The 25,380-nt window shown below is 37.9% G+C and overlaps 2 protein-coding genes across 4 annotated transcripts; one reads left to right on the top strand and one right to left on the bottom strand.

Annotated features, from left to right (window-relative positions):
- Positions 1-4,329: 4,329 nt before the first annotated feature.
- LOC110054091 (RNA-binding protein with multiple splicing 2-like) lies at positions 4,330-14,193 on the bottom strand. Of its 3 annotated transcripts, none has more exons than XM_089280078.1 (13): positions 13,961-14,193; positions 13,785-13,862; positions 11,842-11,880; positions 10,888-10,899; positions 9,242-9,304; positions 8,725-8,863; positions 8,081-8,123; positions 7,573-7,660; positions 6,695-6,852; positions 6,228-6,297; positions 6,040-6,080; positions 5,620-5,689; positions 4,330-5,080 (listed from the first exon to the last, which is right to left on the bottom strand). In XM_089280078.1, exons 1-13 carry the CDS (start codon positions 13,988-13,990, stop codon positions 5,027-5,029), a joined length of 885 nt encoding a protein of 294 aa, XP_089136204.1. In that variant the 5' UTR covers positions 13,991-14,193; the 3' UTR covers positions 4,330-5,026. The 3 variants fall into 3 exon arrangements, with proteins under 3 accessions (XP_089136204.1, XP_020616085.1, XP_020616084.2); XM_020760426.2 differs by having other exon boundaries at positions 5,585-5,689; positions 8,081-8,144; positions 13,961-14,192; XM_020760425.2 differs by having other exon boundaries at positions 8,081-8,144; positions 13,961-14,192.
- A 205-nt stretch (positions 14,194-14,398) lies between these two features.
- LOC110054087 (meiosis-specific nuclear structural protein 1-like) lies at positions 14,399-25,256 on the top strand. Its single transcript, XM_020760420.2, has 14 exons — positions 14,399-14,592; positions 14,740-14,961; positions 16,700-16,759; positions 17,760-17,827; positions 18,648-18,750; positions 19,227-19,456; positions 19,931-20,006; positions 21,361-21,501; positions 22,188-22,237; positions 22,640-22,697; positions 23,545-23,667; positions 24,078-24,212; positions 24,307-24,432; positions 24,896-25,256. The coding sequence occupies exons 1-14, from the start codon at positions 14,590-14,592 to the stop codon at positions 25,004-25,006; spliced, it is 1,506 nt and encodes a 501-aa protein (XP_020616079.2). The 5' UTR covers positions 14,399-14,589; the 3' UTR covers positions 25,007-25,256.
- Positions 25,257-25,380: the final 124 nt, after the last annotated feature.

Genomic DNA, 25,380 nt, shown 5'->3' with positions numbered 1-25,380 from the left:
CGACGATGTGATCTTGACACAAAATTGAATCCAGCCGAAAAATGGCCATGTACATGCATTATGCAAATGTGACTTTTTTATCGCAAGAATTTATTTACACTGCCATTGCGAAACGTTATTATTATTTCTCAAACGTTATTGCGTGGCCTTCTTCATCTGATTTTATTAGGAACTAACTTCCTTTTCATTGTTTTAATAGTACTGGTCTTTGGTCGGCTTCGCTGAAGAGGAAAAAACCGAGGCAACAGAAGAAAAGGAATCGTGCGTAGTCATCTTATAAGCTTAAGACAGGCCCCCACGCCGTTGTTTTTGCAGCTGGAAAACAGAATTTAAATGATAAACGGTGCCGCACCTATTTTTAAATATTTAAAGCTTTTTTCACTTTAAAAAACCTCAATTTTAAGTGAGTTCCGATCCAGGAATAGCTATGATTAAAATATCTTTGATGGCATTTTAAAACTCATCTTAGCAATTTCTGACAATCTGGTATTGATAGTAGTGAATGCAGTAACCAAGCAACTTTTACCTATCTAAAAGCACGCGACAAGCGAATGGAAACATAATTTTTTTGCAATAATGCAAGCCGGCATCGACTTGTCTTGGTTATTTTTTTCAGTTGCTTGAAATGCTTTGTGTATGCATTCATCTACAATAAGTTTATTACAATAGCCTTTGATTCAGTAACGGTGACAGATAACTGTGTTTAAACGCCCACATAGAAGTTTGCCGATCTTTTCATCGGAAAACATAAATGCGCTGAATTTTTTGGGGCAGAAAAGAAATTAGATAAAATATGGCTGATATTTGATTAAAAGAATCCCTTAAAAATTCACAAAGAAAGCGGAAGAATAAATGCATTTTTAGACCTTCTTATTGTTTTCAGAAACCTCAAGTAACCTTATTTGGAATCTGTTACATTAAATACGATATTGGATCCATTTTCGGTCTTTGAAAGTGAAAGATTTCGCTCTGATTATATCCTTGAACCACTTCAGAAAGGAACATGACCTAGAAAAACCAAGCCTCTAGAGGAAAACGTTTTCTTTGCCGTGGTTACACTGAATTTCAGAAAAGAAATCCCGACTTTTGCATATGAATATCGACATTGTAACTGATAAAAGGAAATAACGCAAGCAATCATAAATAGTAAAAACACCCCTTTGGTAACAAAAACAGGACTTGGAATTGGTTTTTGGTAAACAAAGGCTCCCCGTTGTGTTTCGTGGCTAGAATCTTCTACATGTTTTACATCCTTTTACTAAATTTGTGATAACCAAGAATGGCGCCACAAACTCTATTTTAAAACAACACAAATAATTAAGTTCCTGTTTGATACAGAGAATATCATTATTTTTTCTAAATCTAAATTGAAATGCCTTGCAGACGAATTGATTTACGATCGTTAAATTTTAAAATAAGTCATATAATTGAGGTCGCTAATTGTGCCGATATATCTGAAAGCCGAAAAGCCGACTAATTATTCTGTTTATAGGTTTTCCACCCCTTATTTTTTTGTAATGTCAGCTCTGTTCTGCTTAATTGCGATTTCAAATGAAGTTCACAAAAATTTATCTGCTTCAATAACGTCTGTATAGAAAACGTTTGAGCTAGTTTCGAATTAACGAGAAAAAGAAAGAGAAAATCATTTGTATTTAGTAGGGAAACTTTGGCTTTTTCTGGCAAGTTCCACACCTTCTGAAGTCCAGAAGTCTACTGTTCAAACAAATACAGGTGAAAGCTTGTAAAATACAACAAAAGCGTTTTCTTTGCATTAGTTTATGCGCCAAGTTATTGTAGCAATTTCATAACAAATAAACTGACAAGCTTTCAAATGAAGGTGCTACGTACCATAAACGGAATCAAGGTGACCCAAACAGAATTGGAGCTACGCAAAATAAATCACACTGATATGCCCAAATGTGATGATGGGTCAACGTCGGCAATAAGTGTTCCATTAAAAAGATGTATCAAATTAAGGAAAAAAAAACCTTACAAGATACAAACGCAGTAAACTATATATGTATATGTGCGCTTTTTAGATAAATAAGAAGTTGCTTGAATCGGCGTATGTATTAATATTGAACAGTTCAGATGAGATGTTTTTGTCCATCAACTACTGACAGCACATGATCAAGACAAACGTACTGTAAGAATTTTTGTCTAGTTCAAAACGCCTAAAAAGCTGCGATTGTTTAACAAATTTTACAATTTTGTGCTGAAGGAAAAAGGGGAATTACCGATTGTTTTTATATTCTCCGATTAGAAATTAAATATAAATGGATCAATCAATTTTATTGGAATTGTGGACAAGCCAATTGCTAGTGGACATTATTTCATATCGTCCAAAAAAACTTCTTCCCAAGTAAGCTCTCCTAAAAGCGCTAATGTTATCGACAATTCATTGAAATACACTTAGCGTATTTTTAAAACTCTCAGTTCTTACTAAAAGCACCTATTATTCAAAGGACTTATTTTATTTAAGGGTAACGCACACCATTCACAAAATGGCGACGCTCTCAAAGCTATGTGGTTGACCGAGATATTTCTTTTTAAAAGATTAGAAACCACTAAATTGCAATTAAGCCTTTGCCATCTTCAAAACAATAACACCCTCTCAGGCGCTTTAAATGTTACCGGCCAATAGTTTTGACGTGCCGTATACGCGCCGACTTATTTATCTGATAGAAATTTTGAAATTGTGTTTTAAGGATTCCAACTATCAGTGAGGTAGGATTGGGTGCGTTCGATTGACCTAACTCCGGAATAAAAAGAAATTGTGTCGTGTCCAAGCATTCCGTTTTAGCGGGCGGAAAACTCGGAATAATAAGCCCAGTTTTCGTTCCGTCGTCGACGCTGAAATAGGTTTTAATAGGCATATCCATACCTCAGGAATCAGTAAGAGTTCGAAAGAAATTTTCCTTCTCCTTTCTTCTATCCCCTTGCATGAGCACTCGAGGAAGTTGTTTCCAAAATTTAACTCAAACAACGCCCAAGAATCCACGGTTTGGGTTATTTGCCAAGTGAATTGTTCATATTGACGTGCGGTCGGAATTGCTGTTCTAAGAAAATTCCAGAATATATTCTTATTTCAGAATGGTCAACGCGCCTGTACAATCGTACTTGGTTGTACTGTACTTGGTACAATCAACAGACGCATACAAAATTTTACGCTACCTCCTTCCTCGATGCGCACGTGATGAGTGATGAAAACTCTAAATGAGCTAACTACATCGAGTCAACGGGATTTGGACTTTTTCCTTTTCAGCTCGACGACCGATAATCTAAAAAAACACTTTAATTCAGAAAATAAAATTTGTATTCATTCTGGGTCACTTATCACACTTATTGCTGAGGACGTATCCATGTCTTTGACAGGAAAGGGTTCAGTAACCCTTTTCAAACGGGCTTTTAGTAGTCTTCTGGGACCGGGGAGGCTTTTAAGGCCCTCTTCTTGTAACTATTAGAGTATTACGCTATTACAAAGAAAATTGGATGATGTTTACGCGTCCAAACTATTTGCCGAGGTCCTTTACATGGTACGATGACGTCATATGACGGGAAATGTGGCCGTTATCTACAAGCAGGTGCCATCTTGGATTTTATGACTTTTGAACAACGTCAGACAACTACCGAAAATAGCTGACCGAGAGCCAAAACAGCTAAAGAATTGAAAGCTAAAATTGTCTAAAAGTTAATGCAAGAAAGTTAAAAAAATTATTTAAAGCCAGAAATTTCGAAATTTGAAAAGCATGCCTGTCAAAATACGGTTGCCATGGAAATGTCAAGATCTTGGAACAAAAATTGTTTCCAACTAAATGTGAGGAAATTTACAACAATTGGAGTTTATAGCTTTGATGTCTCAGCTAAACGTATAACCGATCAAGTTGGCGAGGACTTGAAAAGCCTTTCTCGAACTCAATAATAATTCATCAAGTTCAAACAAAGAAAATCACATCCGTGAAGGATGTTTGGATACCCGATCTTAATTAGCATAGATTTTGACGATTTTACTTCTCCGTTTACTCCTTATCTTTTGTTTTGATTGAGAAGATGTATCAAACATCAAACACTCGAGACAGTGTTTCATCGGCTTTCCAAATAGCTTGAATGTCGTCAAAAATACTCCGCTGCGCGTGGTACTTTCAACTCTCTTCTCGGTGTTTGGATATCCCGATGAAACACTGTCTCTCGTGTTTGATATATTAACTCCCGTCCGTGTCCAGATGTATAAAGAAGCTGTATGCTATCAGTTTGTTTATAGAGATTAGATTCAGTTTTTTGGTTGAGATTAAATTCAGTTAAAACTCTTTGATAGAGACAAAGACAATGTTGCAAACAAATTTACCAATATTTAATGGTTTCATTAAATACTTTAATGTAAAATATTAACAACAGTAATAATATTTACAACTTGGACTGAAACCTGTAAACATAGAAAACCAATCACTCCTCATTCAAATAACTTAAAAACAGTCACCTCCTCAACTGGAATTTGGAGACATTTTGCGTCTCTTATAAGAAAATAGCCGCTCAAGAAAAATAAAATTAAACATCAATAAAAAGGAAATATTTTTTTTCAAGGAAGAAAGGAATCCTTGTATTGTTCCTATAACTTAGGATTTCATCACCCACAGTTTTTCTGCAAAGAGGCGAGATGAAATTGATTACGATGAAAAGGAACAGCTTGACGTATGCTACTGACTCGTAACACACTTACGTACTTGATATTTCGAAAGTTTAACAAAACCTTGCTTGCCAGCGTAAAGACTTCTCATACCATAAAAAAATCTTAAATTACTCTCCCTTTTGCCTTATTAAAGGCAGGAAACTGTTATGAGTTCGGCAGTTTATTCCGCAGGAAATTTCTATTTCAAGAACCGTTAAGAACTATTTTTAAAAACAAAGATCTCCACAGTTCTCGACGTTTTTTCAACAGGATATGGATGCCCACGTCTGACCCAAATTTGCCTCATTTTTTTTTATTGAGCAGCTCTTATCCGAACCTTGCGTTCGTTCGTCCGTGCTTTCATTGTTGTATTTGCATCGGTATTGCACCAAAGCCATCAACAATAACCCGACCCTACCAGACAAAACAAACAAAAAATATCAGTCAACATTCAGGCAATGCGAACACGGTTGAATAACTTTATTCGCTTTCGTCGTGGAGGAGTTCTAAGAATCCCTCAAGCCTCAGTGTGCTTTTCTTCACAGTTGTAGTGCGTTGCATAGCGTGTACAAAAGTAAACTTTTCCTGAAATTACAATTTTAGTGCAATATAATTCAAATATATTTATAATCAGTTAAACGAACATTGTAATATAACGTCAACTAGGGTTGCGATGTGATAATGACGATGATCATGATAATGAGGAAGACCATGACAATATCGTTGATAACGAAGGCAACACAGTCAGTATAAATAATACTGCTATCAAACAATTCTTTTTTGCTTGTTACAAAACAGTCAAACCTACATTACAAACACCGAAGACGGTAAACAAAGTTTCTGGAGAAAACACATTTAGGACTAAATGTTACAATGCACAACAATGCCACAGATGTAACATACGGAGAGAAGATGTACCTAACAAAGATGGCGTGACTTAGTCACTCATGTACCTCGCCCATTTTTGATTTTGCGTATTCTATCCTTATGCCACCCTTTTCAGCTGAGGACTGCAGGTTCCGGCTACAAAATGCAAAGGAAATTCATGTCAAATGAATTATCTCTGAAATATTCTTTGTAGCTAAGTTATTCGGTACACTCATTAGTCAGTGAAGAATTGGCCGGAGTTTTGGTCTTGTCAAAGTGACTAATAATATGCAAAGTAACAAGACATGTATTAGAAAATATAATCACTTAAACAGAGGGGATTCATGTCAAAGAAATTTGATTATCTCACTGACTTATGCTTTGTGGCCATATTATCCTGTACACTAACTGGTCACTGAAGACCTGGTTTTAATTTACGTGTTTATTCGACTGAGATAATAACATGCAAAAGTAACACGCTAAGACTTTTTTTTAAAATTACTTACCCTCGAAGATTGTGCATTGCGTTAGTCGCCGTAAAAACATCCTGTAAAAAAGAAACAACACCAAGCAAGATCTATGATCTCGAGGCCAGCTTATAAACATTAATAAAATATTTGCCACGTTGATTAGCCAATTGGTGCTCGATAACTCATAACATATACTGAGCACCAATAGCAAAGCAATTAAGTACCAGATATTCCACGAAACAGACGGGACTGCTTCCTTTACTGTGCATTTTTAGCCGCCGAAAGCCTGGTAACCTGCAAAAAATATGAAATGGGAGATAAGTTAATATACTACCAATTAACCATCAAGCTTAAACAATATTTCTGAACCCCTCAATCAAAACATTCTTTCAATAAAGAGTGCCTCATTTTTTACCATTCGTTAAAAGGTGTCCCTAATTGAAGAGAAGGAGTCCAGGGCTTCCCTTTCACCCTTTGTACTTGACTACACGAACAGCGTTATACAACTCAAACAACAGAAAACTGACTCTGGAAATAAGAACCGACTGGTAATGAGAAATGACTGGGCTACATAAAACTCTTTTTCCGACAGAACGAAGGTCATTGTCGTCTCTTATCACCGTGTTGAAACTCGGGTCCCCAGGGTCACAAATACCTACGAAACACGGCCACAGACAATCACATGACTTACTCTGCAAATAGATCCCTGAGTTCTTGTTCAGAGCTTCCTTTCCCAAGGTTGGCTACGAAGAGCGTCGTGCATGGCGGGTTTCCCAGGTTCGCCATGTGGTGAAGCGCTGTCGGTGATGCTAAAGCCGGGATTATGGGATGATGATGTTGAGGGAAAGCCTGCAAAGGATAAATTATGCAGAGATAATTAGCAAATTTAATTTTGAGAGTCCGTGCACTGATTATAGAAAACAGAATTCTTGACTAGTTAGATCTTTCTTATTACGTAAAACGTTCAGGTGAACATTTTATAGAATTGTTTCCCACATCATTTCAACCTTCCTAATTTGATCACCATGTTGAACGTTTTTACAATTGTAACGCTTTTTAGAATGTAGGCTTTAGTTTGAGTGATTGAAAAAGCGTTACAAAAAACATCTCCCATTTTAGTGTTAATTCGAAAATCTCCGAATTTGTGTTCCACGTACTCTACAAACTAGTGGTTATCAGTTGTTCTAATGAACAATTTAATACTTATTATTTTTGTAGCTGAAAGAGTAAAAGCTAGACCTCGTCTACACTACGCAGGAGAAATTTAAAAACGCAACGATCACCCGTCATTTTGGATTTGCGTTTGAGCCGGAAAACTCAAGCAGGGAAATCACATGTTTATCCGAGGTGACGTCGTCGTTTTCGAGAAGCTCCATTTTCAAATTGTTTTCCGCCCACACTAAAAGGACCCAAAGCCGGCGTTTTCAAATTCCTCCGGTTTGAGAAGGGTTCTCGAAAAGCTCCGTTTTCGTAACGGATTAATATGGACGGTAGGCCTAACTGTAGAAATTAATAAAGCTGTGTTTTCAAATTTCTCCGGCGTATTGTGGACGAGGCCTAACGGCTTACTTGCAACTGTAGAATACTTGTAGGATGATGGTTAAACGCCGTGTGTTGAGCTGTTGCTGCTGCTGTCATGATGTCATTAAATATGGGACTGTTAGGAAAGACAAAAACACAAACATTTTATCAGAACACTAAAGCTATGAATGATTATATCTCATTACAACGAATCTGATCACTTAAGTTATTGTGCTCCACGCTAATACGAGCGCTAAAATAGAAAGCTTTACATAATCTGTTATTTCACATTTGTTTTGGTGGGCTGCACCTATGTGCTTCCTATCCTATTCTATCGCGTGCACTTACTATGTACTCGTAACACTGCACTCGTTTATCATCACCAGTGTTAACAGTTTTTAAGAGTTTCTTGAGACGTTTTCTGTCGTTCGGAATTGGATCTCCTTGTGACAGCTGCATTTCGTTCTTTTGAATGAATGATTTTATATTTTGTGGCACTCTAATCCTTCAGGCATTATTTAGAAATCATCTCATGTAAGGGGCAAATTTTACTTACGCAGGGTAGGCTAAGTTTGGTTCTGGGGTAGGCAGAAATCCAGCTGCAGCGAGGTCTGTATGTACTAAAGAAAACAAAGAAAACAATGGTTAAATAAGTTTCAGCTTCCTACTCAAGCCCGTTTTCAAGTTGCATTTCAGTCTATTTCTACCACTAACGAAAAATTCGATTGAACCACAGGCAAGCAAAAAAAGAAACATCTCTGTCACTAAATCGAGAAGAAAATCGTTTTCATAGCAATCTGAAAGAACAAAACTGCTTAAGTTATTTCAGGAGACTATCTATATCACATTTTCAATTTAGTTTGCCATTCCTAAGCCTTTCCTAATAATAGCGTTTGAGTACACTGTTAGAAGCAGACTCAGTTTTCACCGTTTCAGTTTCAAACTTTCACTCCGCTTACTCTTGTTATCTTAGCTCTTGGTGAAATCGGACGCACAGACCTACTGAAAGGACACACTCTAAAAATTATAGAAATTCATCTATTAATTAACAAGGGCATGGTTAAAATACGAACACATGAAACAGAAGTGAAAAGGGAAAACTGACTTCAATTTGAATACTCAATAACGTCAAGGAATAGTTAATAGGGAATAAATAAAACCTCCGAGCCTTACTTAATATATCACGTTCTAAGTACTTACTGAGCTGGGGCTCCCGGGGATAAAAGGTAGGAGCAGAGGTCAATACGGCTTGCTTATTCACCGGTTTGGATACTTTGGTATTGGAACGAGCGAACTCCAAACGAAGCGTCTGGGAGACATCAGGATCGAATCGCACACCCTGTAGAAAGGAGTTATCAAAGAAAATCTTTTTTACATAATGCTCTCCTTAAAGTGATATCGCGTATAAATTGCACGGCCGTACGTAATCACCACAAGAAAATAGTACAAAATTTCCTATTGAGCGTGTATACATGCACAGCTGTAAATCAACGTTCATTAATGAAGTGTTCACTAATCTTGGAAACAATAACATCAAAAGCAACTGCATATACGTAACCGTTACCACAATTAAGTTTCAAAATTGATCAGTATTAAGTTTTCGGAACAGAGAGGCTATCTCACAGAAATCGAGAATTTATCGAGGCTTGGATCTGCGCTGGGATCCTAGTTTTAATGTACGAATGCTGAAATCAATATACTCAAGTCATTTTCGCACCTGTAAAGCGGCTTTGGCTTCTTCAGCTTCCTCTCTGCTTTCAAATGTGACAAATGCTACAGGCTGAAATCAAAATAGTGGATTTGTTTGTCTGTTGAGGTACCACCATGGTTAAAAAAATAACCAATTCATCAATTTAACACAACTGGCCGAAGACCAGCGATATTAAGGTTCATTTAAGGCCATGTTTACCGCAGTTTGCCACGTACTGAACAAAATTTCAAAGTACGGAATGACCGCAAATTAACATTGATTTTGAATGTGATCATTATGATAAACATTATGACACTGATAATTCTAATGATGGATTTAAATAAACGGCATTATTGTGGTAATGAACAAAGGGATGGCGCTGATGTTCAGTTTCTCACATCGTCAATTCTTCGAACATAAAATTACGTTTTCAGACTCAAAAGCAAGTACACACAGGAGCCATACTCGATTATGGCTCCGGTATACTTCATAACTTTGCTATTCTTGCGCTATTTTACTTTTGGATCAACAAGGTTTAGCAGTTATCACCAGGCCAACTACTTTCATGTAAGGTTTTGATCATATCATATCGGAGGACATTTCAGTTCTTATCAGGTGATAATGGTGGTGATGATGATTATAATGATGATTATTTTGATTATTATACATTGTAGTCACCATCTGTCTTCTCATTGGCTAAAAGCCTACAATTAATTCTGGGAAACAGCGCAATCTACAGATTATTCACTAATCTGTTAGCAGATTGGTGAATAATCCGTAGGTTGCGTGCGCAATGCATGATTTCCAAGAGCAGCGTCAAGTTCACGTAAGAACATGGCTTTTCGAAAATAAACTGTGTTCGGTGCGATAATGCGTTTGTCGTTATTTTCTTTAAAACAATGTATAACAAATTAATTATGAGATTCGGTTTTTGTGATATCCGGAATAATCAAGGTCTCGGTTAGTGTTATCAGCCTCAGCGTTCGGCTTCGGCTGATAACACTTACCTCGACCTTGATTATTCCGGATATCACAAAAACCTCATCCAATCATTAACAGTTACTCACCAAAGTGGAGGTAAATAGTGGTGGATATCTACCGCGACGCGAAGCGGCGAGGTTAATGTCCATCACTTTCACCGACACTGAGTGAATAATTGTTTTAGTATATACCACACAAGCTGAATAATTAGCGGACCATAACGTTATTTTATGTGTGACAAGCGGTCGGAAATTTCAAAATCTCTCGCGCCGGCTGCTCGGAGGTGAATAATACTTGCTAATCACCTCCGAAAAGCACTATTCACTTGTGTGGTATATACTAATTGTTTATACTGATGATTATAACAATGATGACAGTGACAGCAGCGGTCGATTGGAAGTGTTGGTAATGTTGGCAGCGGTGATAATGATGATGATGATGACGATTACAGTGCTGGCGATGATGACGTCGATGATAACGATGATGATACCTCTATAAATGCAGCTGTAGATGACGACACTTGACGATAACCATGGCAATATAAGTTGACTGAATTATGTAAATTCCGCACGGAGTGGAAGGCAGAATTCCTTATACTATCAGAAGGTGGCTTTAGAGACTTGAAATCAAAATCAGGCACGATATAACTGTCGGTGAAAACTCTCTTGAAAAGCAATGACTACAACACTTACCGAAGGCTTGCCCTGTTTCAAGGAGATAAGAACAGGAAAACTGTGTCATAATTAGTGCAGTTGAAATCAATCGTTACAGGGAAATCTACTGTCACGGAAAATGTATTGGACAGTTAAGAAACGTATCTTGAATGGTACGAGAAACATAACAGGAAATTGAGTGGAAACAATTCTTCCAATCTTGTTCCACATGATCCATTCACAATTGACTGACTTAGTTTAGACGAGACAAAAAAAAATTGCAGGAAATCAATTCAGCTATGAAGAACGAATATTTCCATCAAAAAACGGTTCAGTTCTATGCAAAACGTCTTGTAATGCCATCTTCGTTTCGCACGGCGACCTCGCAAAATAACAAAAAGAGAGCAGTTCTTGGTTGAACTTTGTTCGTGTGAAATGTCCTTTAGTGTATTTTCCTGTTCACAGCTTGGCTCAAATTATTTTGTCAAAGCACTTCTGAAAACAGCAACATTCACACTGTGCTTTCTTCGCTTTTCTTTTGATCGATTAACGTTGTTAATTACCTCCCATACAAAGAGGCAAAAAGTGTTAAACTTTGAAATGTGTTGACCAAAATCATACCCCGGTTGAAAACATTTATAATCTTAACAAAATTGTACGGTTTAAATAGGTTCTAGCAAACAGCTAAAATGAGACATTGGCAATCAGGCCTAGAAAGCAGATATTTTTAATCTTTAAAGTGCATAGAAACAACTGTAGATTACTAAAAATATAAAATATGGATTTCGTCTGTGTTTAAAAATAGGCTGGAATATTTTTTCCGAGTCTCAAACAGTAATAAACTGTTAGTGCTATACTGCATTTATCTACTGAAGTCGGAGTTAATATAAGTTTATCACCATAATACTACAGATACATTATTCAACAGGATATAGCTGAACACAAAGTCAACTAATAATTACTTTTTCCTCCCTGCTAAGAAATTATTCTTACCTGTTTATCCGTAAGTTTTAGTAGTGATCCTTCGTAACCCTGGAACAATCAAAACGAAACAACTGTAGAATTTTTCAAATTGAGTTAGAATACATGGGATTTCAATGCGTAATACTCTCACGGGAGATCTTGCGCTGGCTTGCAACAGCTTGACTAAGAAAAGTTCATTCCGCTTGACAACGTGAAAATACTAAAACAACATTGAAGGTTTAATCTACAATAAATATCGCCCAAACATAACGAATCGCCATTTTCTTAAGTCTACCTTACTTTAACAAAAATCGGGACGAAAATGATATAGCCTCTTATATGAACCTCATGAAAACTGACTTCACCCGCTGAAAGGACTTATATTGGACTGCATCATCCAAGAGCTTAATATTGGTTAGATAAAGGTGTATGCAATGTTATGTTTTGTTGTTATGCAAAGAAGGCAAGTAAATCGATTGAGAAGGGAGTTGACCAGATATTTTCAAAATATGTCAGTCTGTTGTTGTTTGGCCGAGAACCGGAACGCACACCGCGCCGAGAAAAAGACACTTACAGAAACAAATAGATATCTTTTCGTGTATTCTTGATTAAAAATACTCCCAGGAAGGTTCTTGAATTCGAAAAAGAAAATAAACTGCAGCAAAAGCGACAAAATTATGGTAATGACGAATCCGCCCAAATGATTTGGTTATCGAGAAGGATATTCGACTGTATTCCACTGTTATCCCTGAGATTTTGAATTTGGCGAAAAGATAATATAAATAGTGGAGAATAAAACAGAATGATAGGTTTTGAAGTAGAAGATCGATGATCGAAAAAGAAATTGTTTTTGCCCGAGATCAGTTTAAACGTATTGTAATGTAAGCAGTGTGAGGTGAATTTGCTTCTATTTAGTTTGCAAATCATGCCCGTAAAATTAACTGTTGACAAATAGGAGCATTCCGGTTGAAGTGAATGTAGAGTATTTACGGTTTACTATTTAACGGTTTTCAAGTAACTACTCGGATTTTGAGCCAGGTGTAAACATTACTCCAAGGAACACCCATAATAGCGCTCACTAAGGCACTGAACTTAGATTGTGCTTTCAAAGCGACTACCTATCACAGATGTATCGCAAACCCGGCTTGTCTCAACTAATCACCTTCAATGCAAATATTCCCTAACCACATGTCGCGTTCAAAACTCTGTCTATTCATTTTGAACACCTAATTAGCTTCCCTTGTCCCTAATTGCTCCTGGACTCATAAGCGTAGAGAAGTGATAATTACGTACTCGTTTCATTTTACTGCGCAAAATTTGCAACCGTTTTCACTTTATAACCCCGGAAAGTCTTGGAATAAGACATCCTCCGCTTTACTTGACGGTTGTCCGTCAAATTTCAACCGTGTACATTCCTGTAAATAATAAAGAAGAGCTCATAAGCCGCTTCTTTGTTTTGTTGTTTGCATATACGATGAGTTAGCTTAACACAGTAAATCGCTTTCGTTTTTTTATAATGGCGGCACAAGGCGCATTGCAAATATTTGCAAAATGTGAGTGCCTGACTTTGAAGGAGAACCAAAGTTGAACAAACTTCTTTCAAACAATATACTTAACTCTTTTGTCAAAACCAGAGGCTCCAGATCTTACAAAAACAGTACACTGTTATTATTCAGATGAAAGCTACTCGAAGGGAAACGAACGCTTTTCAATATTCATTTGTTTTCGTCAAAATGTAGTTGAACTCCGCGACCTTGACCAAGTCGATTTCAAAACTTTGACAAACTCATTTAGATAGTTAATGGTAACATAAGTTTACTTAGAGGCGCGAAGACCTCGCTGATTCGTTTAGAGAGGTCTTATGGCTTGTCAAACCCTATTTAAGTTTAATGCCTTGCTTTTCGGCATTTTCAGCCGAGCGGCGTTGAGAATGTTCGCGACAAAACACTTGAAGCGAAGAAAGCGCAGCGTACCTTGAAGCCTCTGAAAAGGAGGTAGATTTCACGAGGTTTAACATCGATTGGTAAACCGCTCACAAACAGGGTCCGAACCTACAAGAGAAAGCATCAAAATGTTACAGACGCCTGGGTGTAGGGAACACTCTGCTACTTCTATCTGCGCTAACGCTAGCGGCATAAGTGCTCCAAACCTCGTCATCAGAAGTCGATTTTGCCTCCATGGCCCTAGTTGCACCTCACTAGTGCTGTGCGCAAGGCTCACTCGGCTCAGTGACAGTGTTAGTGCTTTAGGTGCAGAGGTGCTTGTAACGTGCAGTGTAACAACATGAAAAGCATTACAACCTTCTACAATATTAAAATGGCCTCTGCTATTCCCCGCAGCTGCATGGTACAACCAACAGGTAACTCTGCATGACGTAACAATTTTCTTTCCCCCGTGACATTCCATTGCTAGTTCCACGTGAAAGGAATCCCACCGAGACGCTTTAGTTGTCATGACAACAATTATATTTGTACAGGAAAACATTGTTTTTACTTTATTGGGTGTAAATTAGGTTTTAGTAACCCGTGCGCCAAAGGAAACTGGAGAAACTGGGTCGAGCAAACGGCGGCGAGGGAAACTAGGGAGAGCATGAAAACGAGGCTATAAGATGGTTGTTACAGCAACAGACACAATTTGCAAGCAAGTGGATCGAGGTCGAAGATATTCCAGAGTTATCAAGCATTTTCCATATCTGTATTGCACTTTTGCGGTTTGAAAAGCAGCCGTAGAGTTTTCTGTACAGTATTTCATTTATTTTTGCTATTTCGTGGTAGAATTATGGTAAGTATTGGTACCTTTGTCTTCTGTTATTCTGCAGCAAATTTATGTCGATATTTAGCTTTGATCGATGAAGTGATCGAAACGATGGTCTCTATTCTATGTGGCATTTATTCACTGCCCAGGTTGTTTTTGTATTATTTATACTAGGCCTCTGTGCGACGAATGAATCTCAGCCATGCCCAGCAGCAAAAGCTTCTTGCTGACAACAGGAGAAAAGAGATCGCGCGGGAGGATCAAGTAAAGCGAATCAACCAGGAAAGAATATTGGAAGCTAACATGGCCAGTGAAGAAAGAATAGAAAACAAACGGTTTCTGCGGCGGCTTCATCAGGAAGCGACTGAAAGAGAAATGGACGAGGGAATTAGAAAAGTAAAAGCTTCCTACTTTATTGATTTAAATACTCAAGTTTAGTTTTGCTTACATTTGTTCATTTAAGCTAAAATTAGTACATGGCGTTATAATGATGGTCGATGTGAGTGGATTGTTAGAGGACCTAAGATTTGAGCACGATTACGAGATCGAGTAGGAGAACGACTTTTCAATTCTAGTTTGCAGGCTTCACATTATCACAACACATACCCATTTCATTCCATAAGCAACCCTCTCTACCTAAAACCAACATGAAGAGCGAGGGTTCTGGAAACGTCGCTGGTTTGATATTCGAAAATCGTACTCGTACTCAATCTGGTACCCGTAGTCAAAAATCTAAAGGTCTCTATTGAGCAAGCGTGAGGTGAAGATCACTAGATATTGGCCAAGTTCTTTCTTGCCTGTCTATGGACCTTGGATGTCCATGAGCATGCAAAAATGAACGACTCCAATATCCAGCCATCTTGACTGAACAAGCTTGGTCAATAAGGATTTATTTTATGGCATAAAGGACAAACTCTTCTTGCAAGGTACAGCAGGCAGTCCTGAGTGGGCAAGATATCCCCAACTTGCCTGCTGGGGTCGCCAATCACTGCATAGGATTTGGTTCATCTTGCCACTCGCAGAGCTAGTCACAAAATAATTAACAAATTATTCCACAAGTGCACATTGGATGTGAGATGATAGATAGCCAACAAGGCGGATAGCACCAATTGACAATAATCACCTTGTACCCAGCAAACAGGAATAAAGTATTGAGTTTACAGTTGAAGATCTTCTGCTGATCTACAGTAGGACTTCAAACCTGTATATTGAGCTTGTTTGTTTTACAGTATACATATTTACCTCACATAGCTCTGTACATGTACATAAAATAAATGTACTTACCCAGGCCAAGGGGAAGGATATTGATAGGGAATTTGGAATGAGTTATTGGAGCTGGGAAAGGTTTATTCCAGGAAACTCTAGCATTCCACCAGGATACAGAACTAACGTTATTGCCTTGGCTTTGAGCCATTCATTTTCAAGCAGTGTGTTTGGGGTCAATGTACTGTTTCCTTGGGTAAGATTTGGCCCATATTTCCAGTACTTTTTCGTACCAGGTGTACTGGTAAATTTACCATTAGGCTGTGGAGGGGTTAGGGACTTTGAAGTGGACTATTTAGTAACCCATCCATGAATGAATAGAAAGGCTACACTGAGGATAAGTCCAGGCAGCAGGAGTCAGTTGGCCTGAGGCATTAGGATACTGTGTGACCATAAATTTTTGCAGTTTCTAATTTTTGGGATCTTTGTGGTTTTTTCCATGATCCCTCATAAGAGTTCCCACAAAAATTTTCTCCACAACCAACAAATGGGCTCAAATTTTTGTACAGCGACCACTCCCACTTTCTTTTTGCTGACCCGCCCACATTCCATTGGTGGTGTTGAAAGTTGACTATAAGCGAAGCTCAAACTAAATGTAGAGAACAGGAAAGAAAGGGATACATGTGTTAAAAAAAACTATAGCACATTTATCCTCTTCTTTCCCTGTTACCACCTTAAGTTTGAACTTTGCTTACAGTCAACTCACGGTAACACAAAGGAATGTGAGCGGGTCTTCAAAAGAAAGTGGGAGTGGTGCCATACAGTAATTTAAATCCATTCCACTGTTCAGTACTTTTCATAGTTCTTTTCTGCTGATGATGAAAGACTTTCATTTGCAAACTTTTAGTTGACAAAAAGCTTTTTTTCCTAGCAACAAGAGCAAAAGATGCTTCAACAAAGGCAGCAAGAACAGGAAGAAAGACTTGCTAAGGTTAGTCTACACATCAAATTTTGTACTGGTAGAGGTGACAAAAGAATTAAGAGTCTTGTAAACTCAGTCCATGGAATGACACAATGTATGTGTTCAAGCAAACTGACAAATTTCTCCAGTTTGGTAACCTGACTTCAGTGTAAAATGATGTGAAAAGTACTACCAAACTATAGTGTACTCAGTGGTCACTGTGGAGTGTAGAATACAGGAGGCCAACTTTCTTTGGTTGTGATACCAATTAGTCTATTTGTTCCTTTCTCATTCCTTTGTAAAGTAAAGGATAGTGGATTAATCGGTGGTACATACATGTACATGTAAGTTTAAAGTTAATTACAGCAGAATTTCTAATAGAATAGACCAATTTCGGTATATTAAAATTCAGCCTAAAACAATAGACCTCAGTACGAGGCTCTGAGGAATAAATACAAAGTTTGTGCCAGGGTTTGTTCCCCAGAGCCTCGTGCTGAGGTTTTTTGTGTTAGGCTGAATTTTGATATGTCGAAATTGGTCTATTATATACCACAGCATGCAGAGAAACTGTCCAGTAGCCTGGGGCTAGTGGATATTCCAGTTGGACAAGTGGATTCTGTCAATCACTTACCCAGTTGGAAAGTGAAGTTTCTTGGGGAAATGTTTGAGGAAACTCCAATTACAGATTGAAGTAGTGTAAGAGATGGACTTTTGGGAGGCAGTGAGAATGATTTTTGGGATAGTACATCGAAGTTAGAGCTTGCCCATTTAAGTTTGAAAATTCAGTTTCTTTTCATTTTGTCTCGGCACTAGGATGTACATCACATGAATATGTCTATGTCGTGTCAACAGCCTAGTCATACATTTGTGGATTCAGTATCTGATTGTATGATTGCATTGGGGCCAGTCAAATTAGTTTTCAGGTCATTTTGTGTTAAATCCCGGGTAACACTACATGCAAATAAATCCAAGTTTTTTCAGACGTAAGTTTCGTTGTAAACATTGTGCGTTTTGATTTGCTTTGCCTTAGGAGCTTGAACGGGTGAAACTAGAAAGTCTTCGGGAAGAAAAGCTCACACAGCAGATAAGAGAAAACAGGTAAAGATGACTTTTTTTAGCCCTTTTTTTATTCTTTTTCTCTAAAGCAAATTTCAGCTGAGTGGATGAAGTGCTGGGCTTGACGCACTGACGTATCACCAAATTCTCCCATTTACATTTTATTATGCTAGATCACTTATTTTAGCATTAGAACATGTAATAAGTATAGTTGTCTGTGAAGAAAATTGAATTAATTTTGTAAAAGTTCCGTGTAGGTTAATATGTTAATTAATATACTTTTCTTGATGTGTTACAAGATGACTATAGTGAAGTCTCCCGACTGATACAGAAGTTCTCTAAATTAACATAGTATTCTAGTCACTCATGTATGTGCACATTACACTGTTACTATGTTTTTGGTTACCTATAGTTGTTTCTATTGTAAGTTTTACATTGTATCTTTTGTAATCTTGTTGTAAATTATTATTACTATTTTTCTTTCTTTCCCTTTTAATATACACTCCTGCTGCCACCTCGTTTAGTTCTGGAACTACAATCCTGGCCAAAAGTCCTTAGGACACTTGACAAAATGACAACTGGTGACGCATTAAAAACAAAAAAAACAAAACAAAGAAAACAAAAAAACAAAGAAACAACAACAACAAAAAAACAATGTTGGAATAGTGGGTCTACTTTGGTTGAATCAACATCAACATTGTGTTGGGGGTGGTGGAGAGGGAGTTGGACAGAAAGACCATATGTTGGCAAAAGTGCGAAGTGTTCCAAGACATTTGACCAGGATTGTAGTTCAGGGCTCGCTTATTCATTATTTTCCAGAAAATATTCATTTACTGATATTTTTTTAAACATCTGATTAAAGTGTTGAATTGAGGGAGCTTGAAGCCAAGCTAAAAGCAGGTTTCATGAACCGGGAAAGGTCAGCTCAACTGGTAGAGAAGCTGGTCATGGAACAAGACAGAAAGGTGTTGTGTTTGTATGTGATAATGTACCATTTTAAAGGGACAATGGTGATATTTTCTGGCAGTGATACATTTTCATATAACCTGCATGTTAATTGATTCTTAAAAGTTTCTTCCCTTTAGTTTTCTTTATTTTGTTCACGTACAGAATTCAAGTCAGGATTTATTATGTAAATAATTTCAACAGGTGAAATAATATGAAGTTATTATAAATGATAAATTATTAATGCAATAATTTATTAATAATAATAACTCAATATTATTTGACCTATGTATTTGTAAATACTGTATTTTTAATAATTCAGGCCAACTTTTTTTTGCAAATTGTTGTACCAAATTTATATTAAAGTGACATGAAATGTGTATTCTTAGGTCCATGTGGAGGAAATTTTTCTTTCAGAAGCACAATTTAACTTGGCTCAATATACTCTATTTCAATCTCATTATTTTTTGTTGTTTTTTTACTTTTTAAAATCTAGAGAAAGGATGATGAAATTCATGGTAAAATGCAAGAAGAATATCAGCGGGCATTGGAAGTGGAGAGAGAGAAAGAGAAACAACGTTGGGAAGAAAGTGTGCGTTATCAGGAGCAGCTTGAAGGGCAACTGGCTGAGAAGGAACGCCGCAAACAAGAGGCTTACGAGGAGTTCCTTAAAGAAAAACTCATGATTGATGAAATTGTGAGGAAGATTTATGAAGAAGATCAAAGGTGTGTGGCATGATGTTTGTTGTGTAGTGTAGGTTTCAAAGAACTGGAATTGTTAGAGATATTTTCTATCATGGTGTGGACTAACAGCTGTGCATACCAGAGTGCATATTGCACATGGCTCACTAGGGTAAGTTATAGATTGCCATAAATAAGTATTTTACTAGGCCTGATGTGGTACATTCTGGAAGTTCTGAATTTTCATGCAGATACTGCAACTTAACATGCAGCATGCAGTATAAAGTGCACTTATTAGTCCTTATTGCTCAACCAAGCCATTCATACAACAAGTTAATATATGGGCTCAGTTTTGAAAAATTATTAAACAACTTACAGCAATTGTGTTCCTCCAGAAAATACATATATCCATACTGCTTGGTAAAAATTGGGCATTTTCTTGGAGCCACATGTCATGCTTGCTAACAAGACAAGGCGAGCACATCGAAATAAATAAAACTTGCGTATTTTATGTATCAGGGAGCTTGAAAACAGGCTGCAGAAACAAATGGCAACACAGAGGTACATTGAAGAGTTCAAAACAAAACGAGACGAGGTTGGTTTTCAAATTCAGTGAGGCATGATGTGTGTCATTGTCAGTGATTTATGTACAAATTATCATGAGCAGTACATGTTTAATCTGAGTAATTTCCTGGCTAAAATTAAATCACAGGGGTTTCATTAATGGCCTGGCACTGGGCAAATTGAATACTTGGTTTGACCATCTAGAGGAAAGGTTTTTGTTATTGAGAAGTTCACATCAAAAAACGTTTGCCTGCCTGTGAACCAGTTGCTCTCCTGCTGGAAAAGTTAATGAAACCCCTGAATCAATATGGGTGGAAAAGGAAAGTCAAAGCCTTATGTGTCTTATGGTACTGAGAGATATAGGTATAAAGGTATAGGTAGGTCCAAGGGGGAGGAAATCCCTTATATGGGCTATATAGGTATGTGCGGTCCCAAAGGGTGGGGTTTTTCAGCCATTTTGGTCATAAATAGGGTATGGTTTTAGTACTCTAGTCTTGAATTGGATATGTTGCTCAGAGGAAGCTATTTTTCATCATTATCAATATGACCATCAACAAAAGCCCTTCATAACTAATGTTTAGGGCAACTTTGCGAGTTGCAACGGTCATAAACAGGGTATCAAATTTTTGGCCAGGTCATAAATAGGGTAGCAAAACTCGCTGATTTTGATCATAAATAGGGTAAGGGTTTTGGGAAGTGGGCCGCACACCCCCACCCAACTTTTCTGGGAGTACCCCCTGGGAGGAAAGTGTACTAGAGCGGTTTTCCATTGAGTGTGTAAAGCAAAACCAAATTTAAAACTCTAGCCATAGACAATGGAAACAGACAATACAGTGAACTAATCAAAACTCTAAGTTATTACATATACATGTAGCTGACGGTTTTGGTTTGACTTCTGATCGGATCAAAAAGTGGCACAAGTTTTTTTAAGCCAATAGTGTAGCTTAGTTAATGCAAAACCAATTACTTTTTGACACTCAAATGAAAACTGCTCTAAACGTCAGTTGACAAACAGCAGAAGACTAATTCTCTAAAGTTGGGCTGCATGAAAGAGGCAGTGCACTCATAAAGTAAACATACATGACCATTAGTAATGGCATTGCCTAGGTCTCAGTCTCGGTAAAACACATGTGCATACTTAGGAGATAGGGTGGTTAGATGAAAAGAGAAACAGTGGAACATACTGATTCCTTGATTTGCTAAGTGTACCATTTGACAGTTATCTTTCTCCACGTTTTTGCTCTTTAATCCGTAAGTTTGAGTTCTCTTTTGAACCATACAACTATGGGTGAATAAAAAAGACTGGGTAGAAAAAGTATGATCAGAAAAAAACCATAAGGTTTAGCAGCTTTAATTCACGTGTTTTTGTCCTTGTTTGTCTTCAGTGGAAGGCACACGAGCGTCATCTTATGGAAGAAGAGAATGAACGTATTCTGGAATTCGCGAAAATACAACAACAACGTGAAGAGGACAGAATGGAGAAGAAGAAACAGCAAGAAGAAAGCATGGCGGCCGTTCAACAAAAGGTGAGATCCATCACAGCAAAGTTAACTCAAGAGTTTGAATGATCTTTATAAAGAGACAAGCCAGAAGCAAAGTTAACTCAAGAGTTTGAATGATCTTTATAAAGAGACAAGCCAGAAGCGCTTTACCTCATGATACAAATGTAGCTAACCTTGATTAGCAGTCACTGGGAAAGGAGCCAGTGCTCTGGAAGAGAGCGACAGAAGTCTAGCCTACAAGATAACCATATGTGTGTGTCATGAGCGGTGAACACTTCCTCTTCACCTTGCATTTGTTTTAAGCAACGAGCATGAAAATTATCTTAGCTTCAATTGTGGCTTCATAGGGTGTTTGGCGGAGTCACAGAGCTAAGATGTAGAGGAGACTGCTGCTGATAATTGAATGTCATTCGTCCTCAAAGTGAAGTTAAAACTAGTAGTCAGAGTTCGCCACTTACTGGTAGTTTTTCAGTTGATTATAAAGGGGAAGGTACCCTTTGGCGAAACCAGTTAAAAGAGTGTACTAAAACTTCTAGGTCCTACAGTCTGAGCTCATCTGTTTGAATATATAATTAATAGTTTTATTCAAACACGATGCCTGTCTGGGGCTGGCTGATTTTTCACGTAGTAGGCGAACATGTACATGAACATGAAGACGTACAAGGTTTACTGGGCAAACTGAATTTGAATCGTTCTTGTTGTCTTTCCAGCTCACAAAGCAGATACAGGAGGAGGCGGAAGCTAGAGATGAGATGGAAAGGTACGAATACAAACTTAATATCTGCGTCATCTTGGCAAGTTTATGAACACACAATCAAACAAATGTGAATCATGCATGCACAAATAGTAACAACAACAAGAACAAAAACAAAACAACGGTAACAAAAGTTAACTGACCGCAATTCAAGACATTACAAATACGTTATCATCTGTTTCGCTATACCGTTTCGTTTATCTTTTCTTTTTTTTTTTTAGCAAAAAAAATTAAGATTAAATACTACCATAACTAATATTTTGAAAACTACGGAAACAGGTGCAAACCACTTTTTTCATTTAGGAGATCTCAGAATTGCCGTTTTTGCATCATCTTCTTACATGTACATAAACTGACAGTGTTAACACAAGGGCATTTGCTAATCTCTTCCTGATTGTTGCTCTGTAGAATCCGAACTGAGCTTTATCTTGAAGAACAAGAAGAAATGGAAAGGCAGAAGGAAAAGGTGAAAAGAACGCCGTTTAAATCTCGCCTTGTTTTGTAGTAATCGCATCTAAATATGACAGTTTTCATGAGAAGATAATTCTTGTTTTCTTGGGTGTTCAATATACTGAGCTCTGTCATTGGTTCGAAAAACTCGAGCAACCTGTTCAGCCAATCAGGCGTAAGCCAAAGTCAGCCGTGAATATGGGTTTCCCTTACTGGCTGTGGGTTGCACAGATTTACCGAGAGTTCGGATTGGTTCACCGCTGTTTGGCCTGATGTAATTTCTTTGACTTTGTTTTTACAACGAAGGTTAGAGAGCCTATTTCTAAATATTGTGGTAGTTACTGACTGAACCATCAGAACAAGTAACTATTCGGTGAAAAAGCAAGGTTTATTGAATAAGACGAGATTTACGAAGGGAAAGCGGTGGGTTTTTTGTGGCATTAATCGAGTATATTTAAAGACTAACTTGCAAAAAAAGGGACCAGGGTGTTATTTTCTTAAGAAACTACTGGGCTTCGACGGGGGCAAGCTAAGCTGGGTAGCTGTCGTTTCGCCCTTCGTAAGAGCTTGGAGGAAGGGCTAATGCTCATAACATCAGCTTCAAAACTCGCTACGGCGTTTGAGTGACCTCCATCACCTACGAGTCATAAAGAGCTAATTGTAGCAAAAGAATGGTTTTCTTCCCCAGAAAATCTTAACTCTGAGACGCAATGGTTTCTACTTGTTGTCTAAAACAGTCAGTGGGTAAAAACAGGGACAAAGTCGGAACAACAGCAAGAGAAAAGGAAGACTTATACAAAGTACGAATGCTGAGTAGTCAAATGACTGAAGTAATGATTTTTTTTTGTTCTGTCTTCGTTTAGATGGCGATTGAAAACAGACTTCGTCAGCGGTTGGACTTGCAACAAACACGTCGACAGCAACTCCAGTTCAAGGAGGCGAAGCGACAGGCAGAGAGAGAAGAAGAGGAAGAGTTTAGAAGAAAGGTACTTGTTGAATCCATCTTAAACCCGTTTCGTTTATCAATGAACCTTTGCCGTTGTTGTTGACACGTGGACTTAGTGTTATGATCACAAGGAGGTGAAAAAAATGGTCAGAATTTATTTGAAAGACTTCTTTTCTTTTGACGTGAAAAATCACGGAATAATTTGCTGAGTATCAGAAAGATTAGAACACATGCCACATGTTTTAAATCATTCACCCGTTCGTTCAACGAGAGGAACGACTTCGTCCCTCCCGAAAGTCATTTCCCATTGTAAAGGGCCCAGGAATCAGTTTAAAAAAGTTGAGGCTCCACTTTATGAAGGCGGGCTACATAAGCATTCTCATCGATGCTATAACATTTTTGTTTATTTTGATGATCATTTGTTTACACCAGTCGTGGTTCTTCTTTCAGATGCTTGAGAAGTTTGCCGAAGATGATCGAATCGAACAAATGAACGCTCAGAAGAGGCGCATGAAACAACTGGAGCATAAGAGGGCCGTAGAAAAATTAATTGAAGACAGGAGAATACAGTTCCAGAGAGAAAGGGTAGGAAGACGTTCTTTGTCCTGACGCTTTGGTACTGTGGCAATTGCTACGCTGTCCTTTTGTGTTTCTGAATATTTTGTTTTTCTGTTTACAGGAAGCAGAGCTCGAGGCTCGTCGTGAACAAGAGAGAATGGAGGAGTACAGGAGACAGATTATTGAACAAGAAAGACAGAGAATGCTCAAAGAACACGCTTCAAAACTCCTGGGTTTCTTGCCCAAGGTGGGTGTTTCCTCTAGCACGTGCACACACGTGTTTATTTTTTTTTCTAAGGGAATCTGCCTAACACCTACAAGAAACCTAACAAGGTTTGTTTTAAATGAACGACGCAGATGACAACTCGATGCCTTTGCGTAAATAAAGACCTCTTCCCTCCACCTTCCCTACTTCCCTTCCTTAGCCCCCCTCCTCCCCTCTCGCTGTGTCCCTCGTTCCCTCTCAACCACCACCTTACATGTAAATGTGCGTAAGGGTGCCTTTTGCCAGTTAGAGAGGGGCAAAACACTAGAATGTTTTATTGCTGCTATTTTAACATTTTTGCGCTTAGTCTGACGCGCATGTGTCGTCCCTGCCAAGAGACTCATCAGAGACCTTTGGGTTGAGCCAACTCGTCGTACGTCGTGTTTACAGTCCCGATAGCATTTAGATTACAGTGGCAATATTCCTTAACCTTTTCTTTTTGTAGGGTGTGCTACGTGATGAAAGGGACCTGGAGTTGTTTGATGAACAATTTAAAGAGGCTTACAGAACAAGAAGATTGGATCACTTTGATGAAGATGACGACGAAAGCTATTAAAATAACTGAGTTTTCCAATGCCATTTTCAATTTAGATTTCAAGAGGTATTACATGTAAATACAAAAGCCTCAAAATTGTGTTTTTTTCGAGATATAGTGTTGGTACCAGTTGAAATGGAAACTTGATCTTTAGCTTGTCTTAAATGGTTCGTGAAATTAAGGTTTGTGGTTGAAATATGTAAACAAGATTCCACGTGTAAATAGCCGTGCTGTTTTTTTTTTTTTTAAATAAAGTTTCAACATTTGTCAATTTGTTTCTGCATGTATCTCAGTAACCTTGTTCCTTGGGCCCAGTGTGCTTGGCCGTGAGAGCTCTCTCAGTGTTTTGATGTTGTGGTTGTTTGAGCTTGATTCGAATTGTTTTAGTTAGTTTA

The sequence above is a fragment of the Orbicella faveolata genome, unplaced genomic scaffold, assembly GCF_042242905.1.
Source record: "Orbicella faveolata isolate gen_17 unplaced genomic scaffold, um_ofav_v1 contig_1, whole genome shotgun sequence".
Lineage (NCBI taxonomy): Eukaryota > Metazoa > Cnidaria > Anthozoa > Scleractinia > Merulinidae > Orbicella > Orbicella faveolata.
Note: the sequence above shows the minus strand (reverse complement) of the source record. Positions and strands in the feature narration are given on the sequence as shown.

Bases quoted from the DNA above. Each gene is read 5' to 3' on its own strand.
- LOC110054091 (XM_020760425.2), bottom strand. From the start codon at position 13,990: ATGGAGGCAAAATCGACTTCTGATGACGAG. The intron at 6,298-6,694 runs GTAAGTCATGTG...TATTTTTTGCAG, and splicing joins CTCAGGGATCTATTTGCAGA to GTTACCAGGCTTTCGGCGGC. The intron at 5,690-6,039 runs GTAAGTAATTTT...TGCATTTTGTAG, and splicing joins GCAATGCACAATCTTCGAGG to CCGGAACCTGCAGTCCTCAG.
- LOC110054087 (XM_020760420.2), top strand. The intron at 16,760-17,759 runs GTTAGTCTACAC...GCTTTGCCTTAG, and splicing joins AGGAAGAAAGACTTGCTAAG to GAGCTTGAACGGGTGAAACT. The intron at 21,502-22,187 runs GTGAGATCCATC...TTGTCTTTCCAG, and splicing joins TGGCGGCCGTTCAACAAAAG to CTCACAAAGCAGATACAGGA.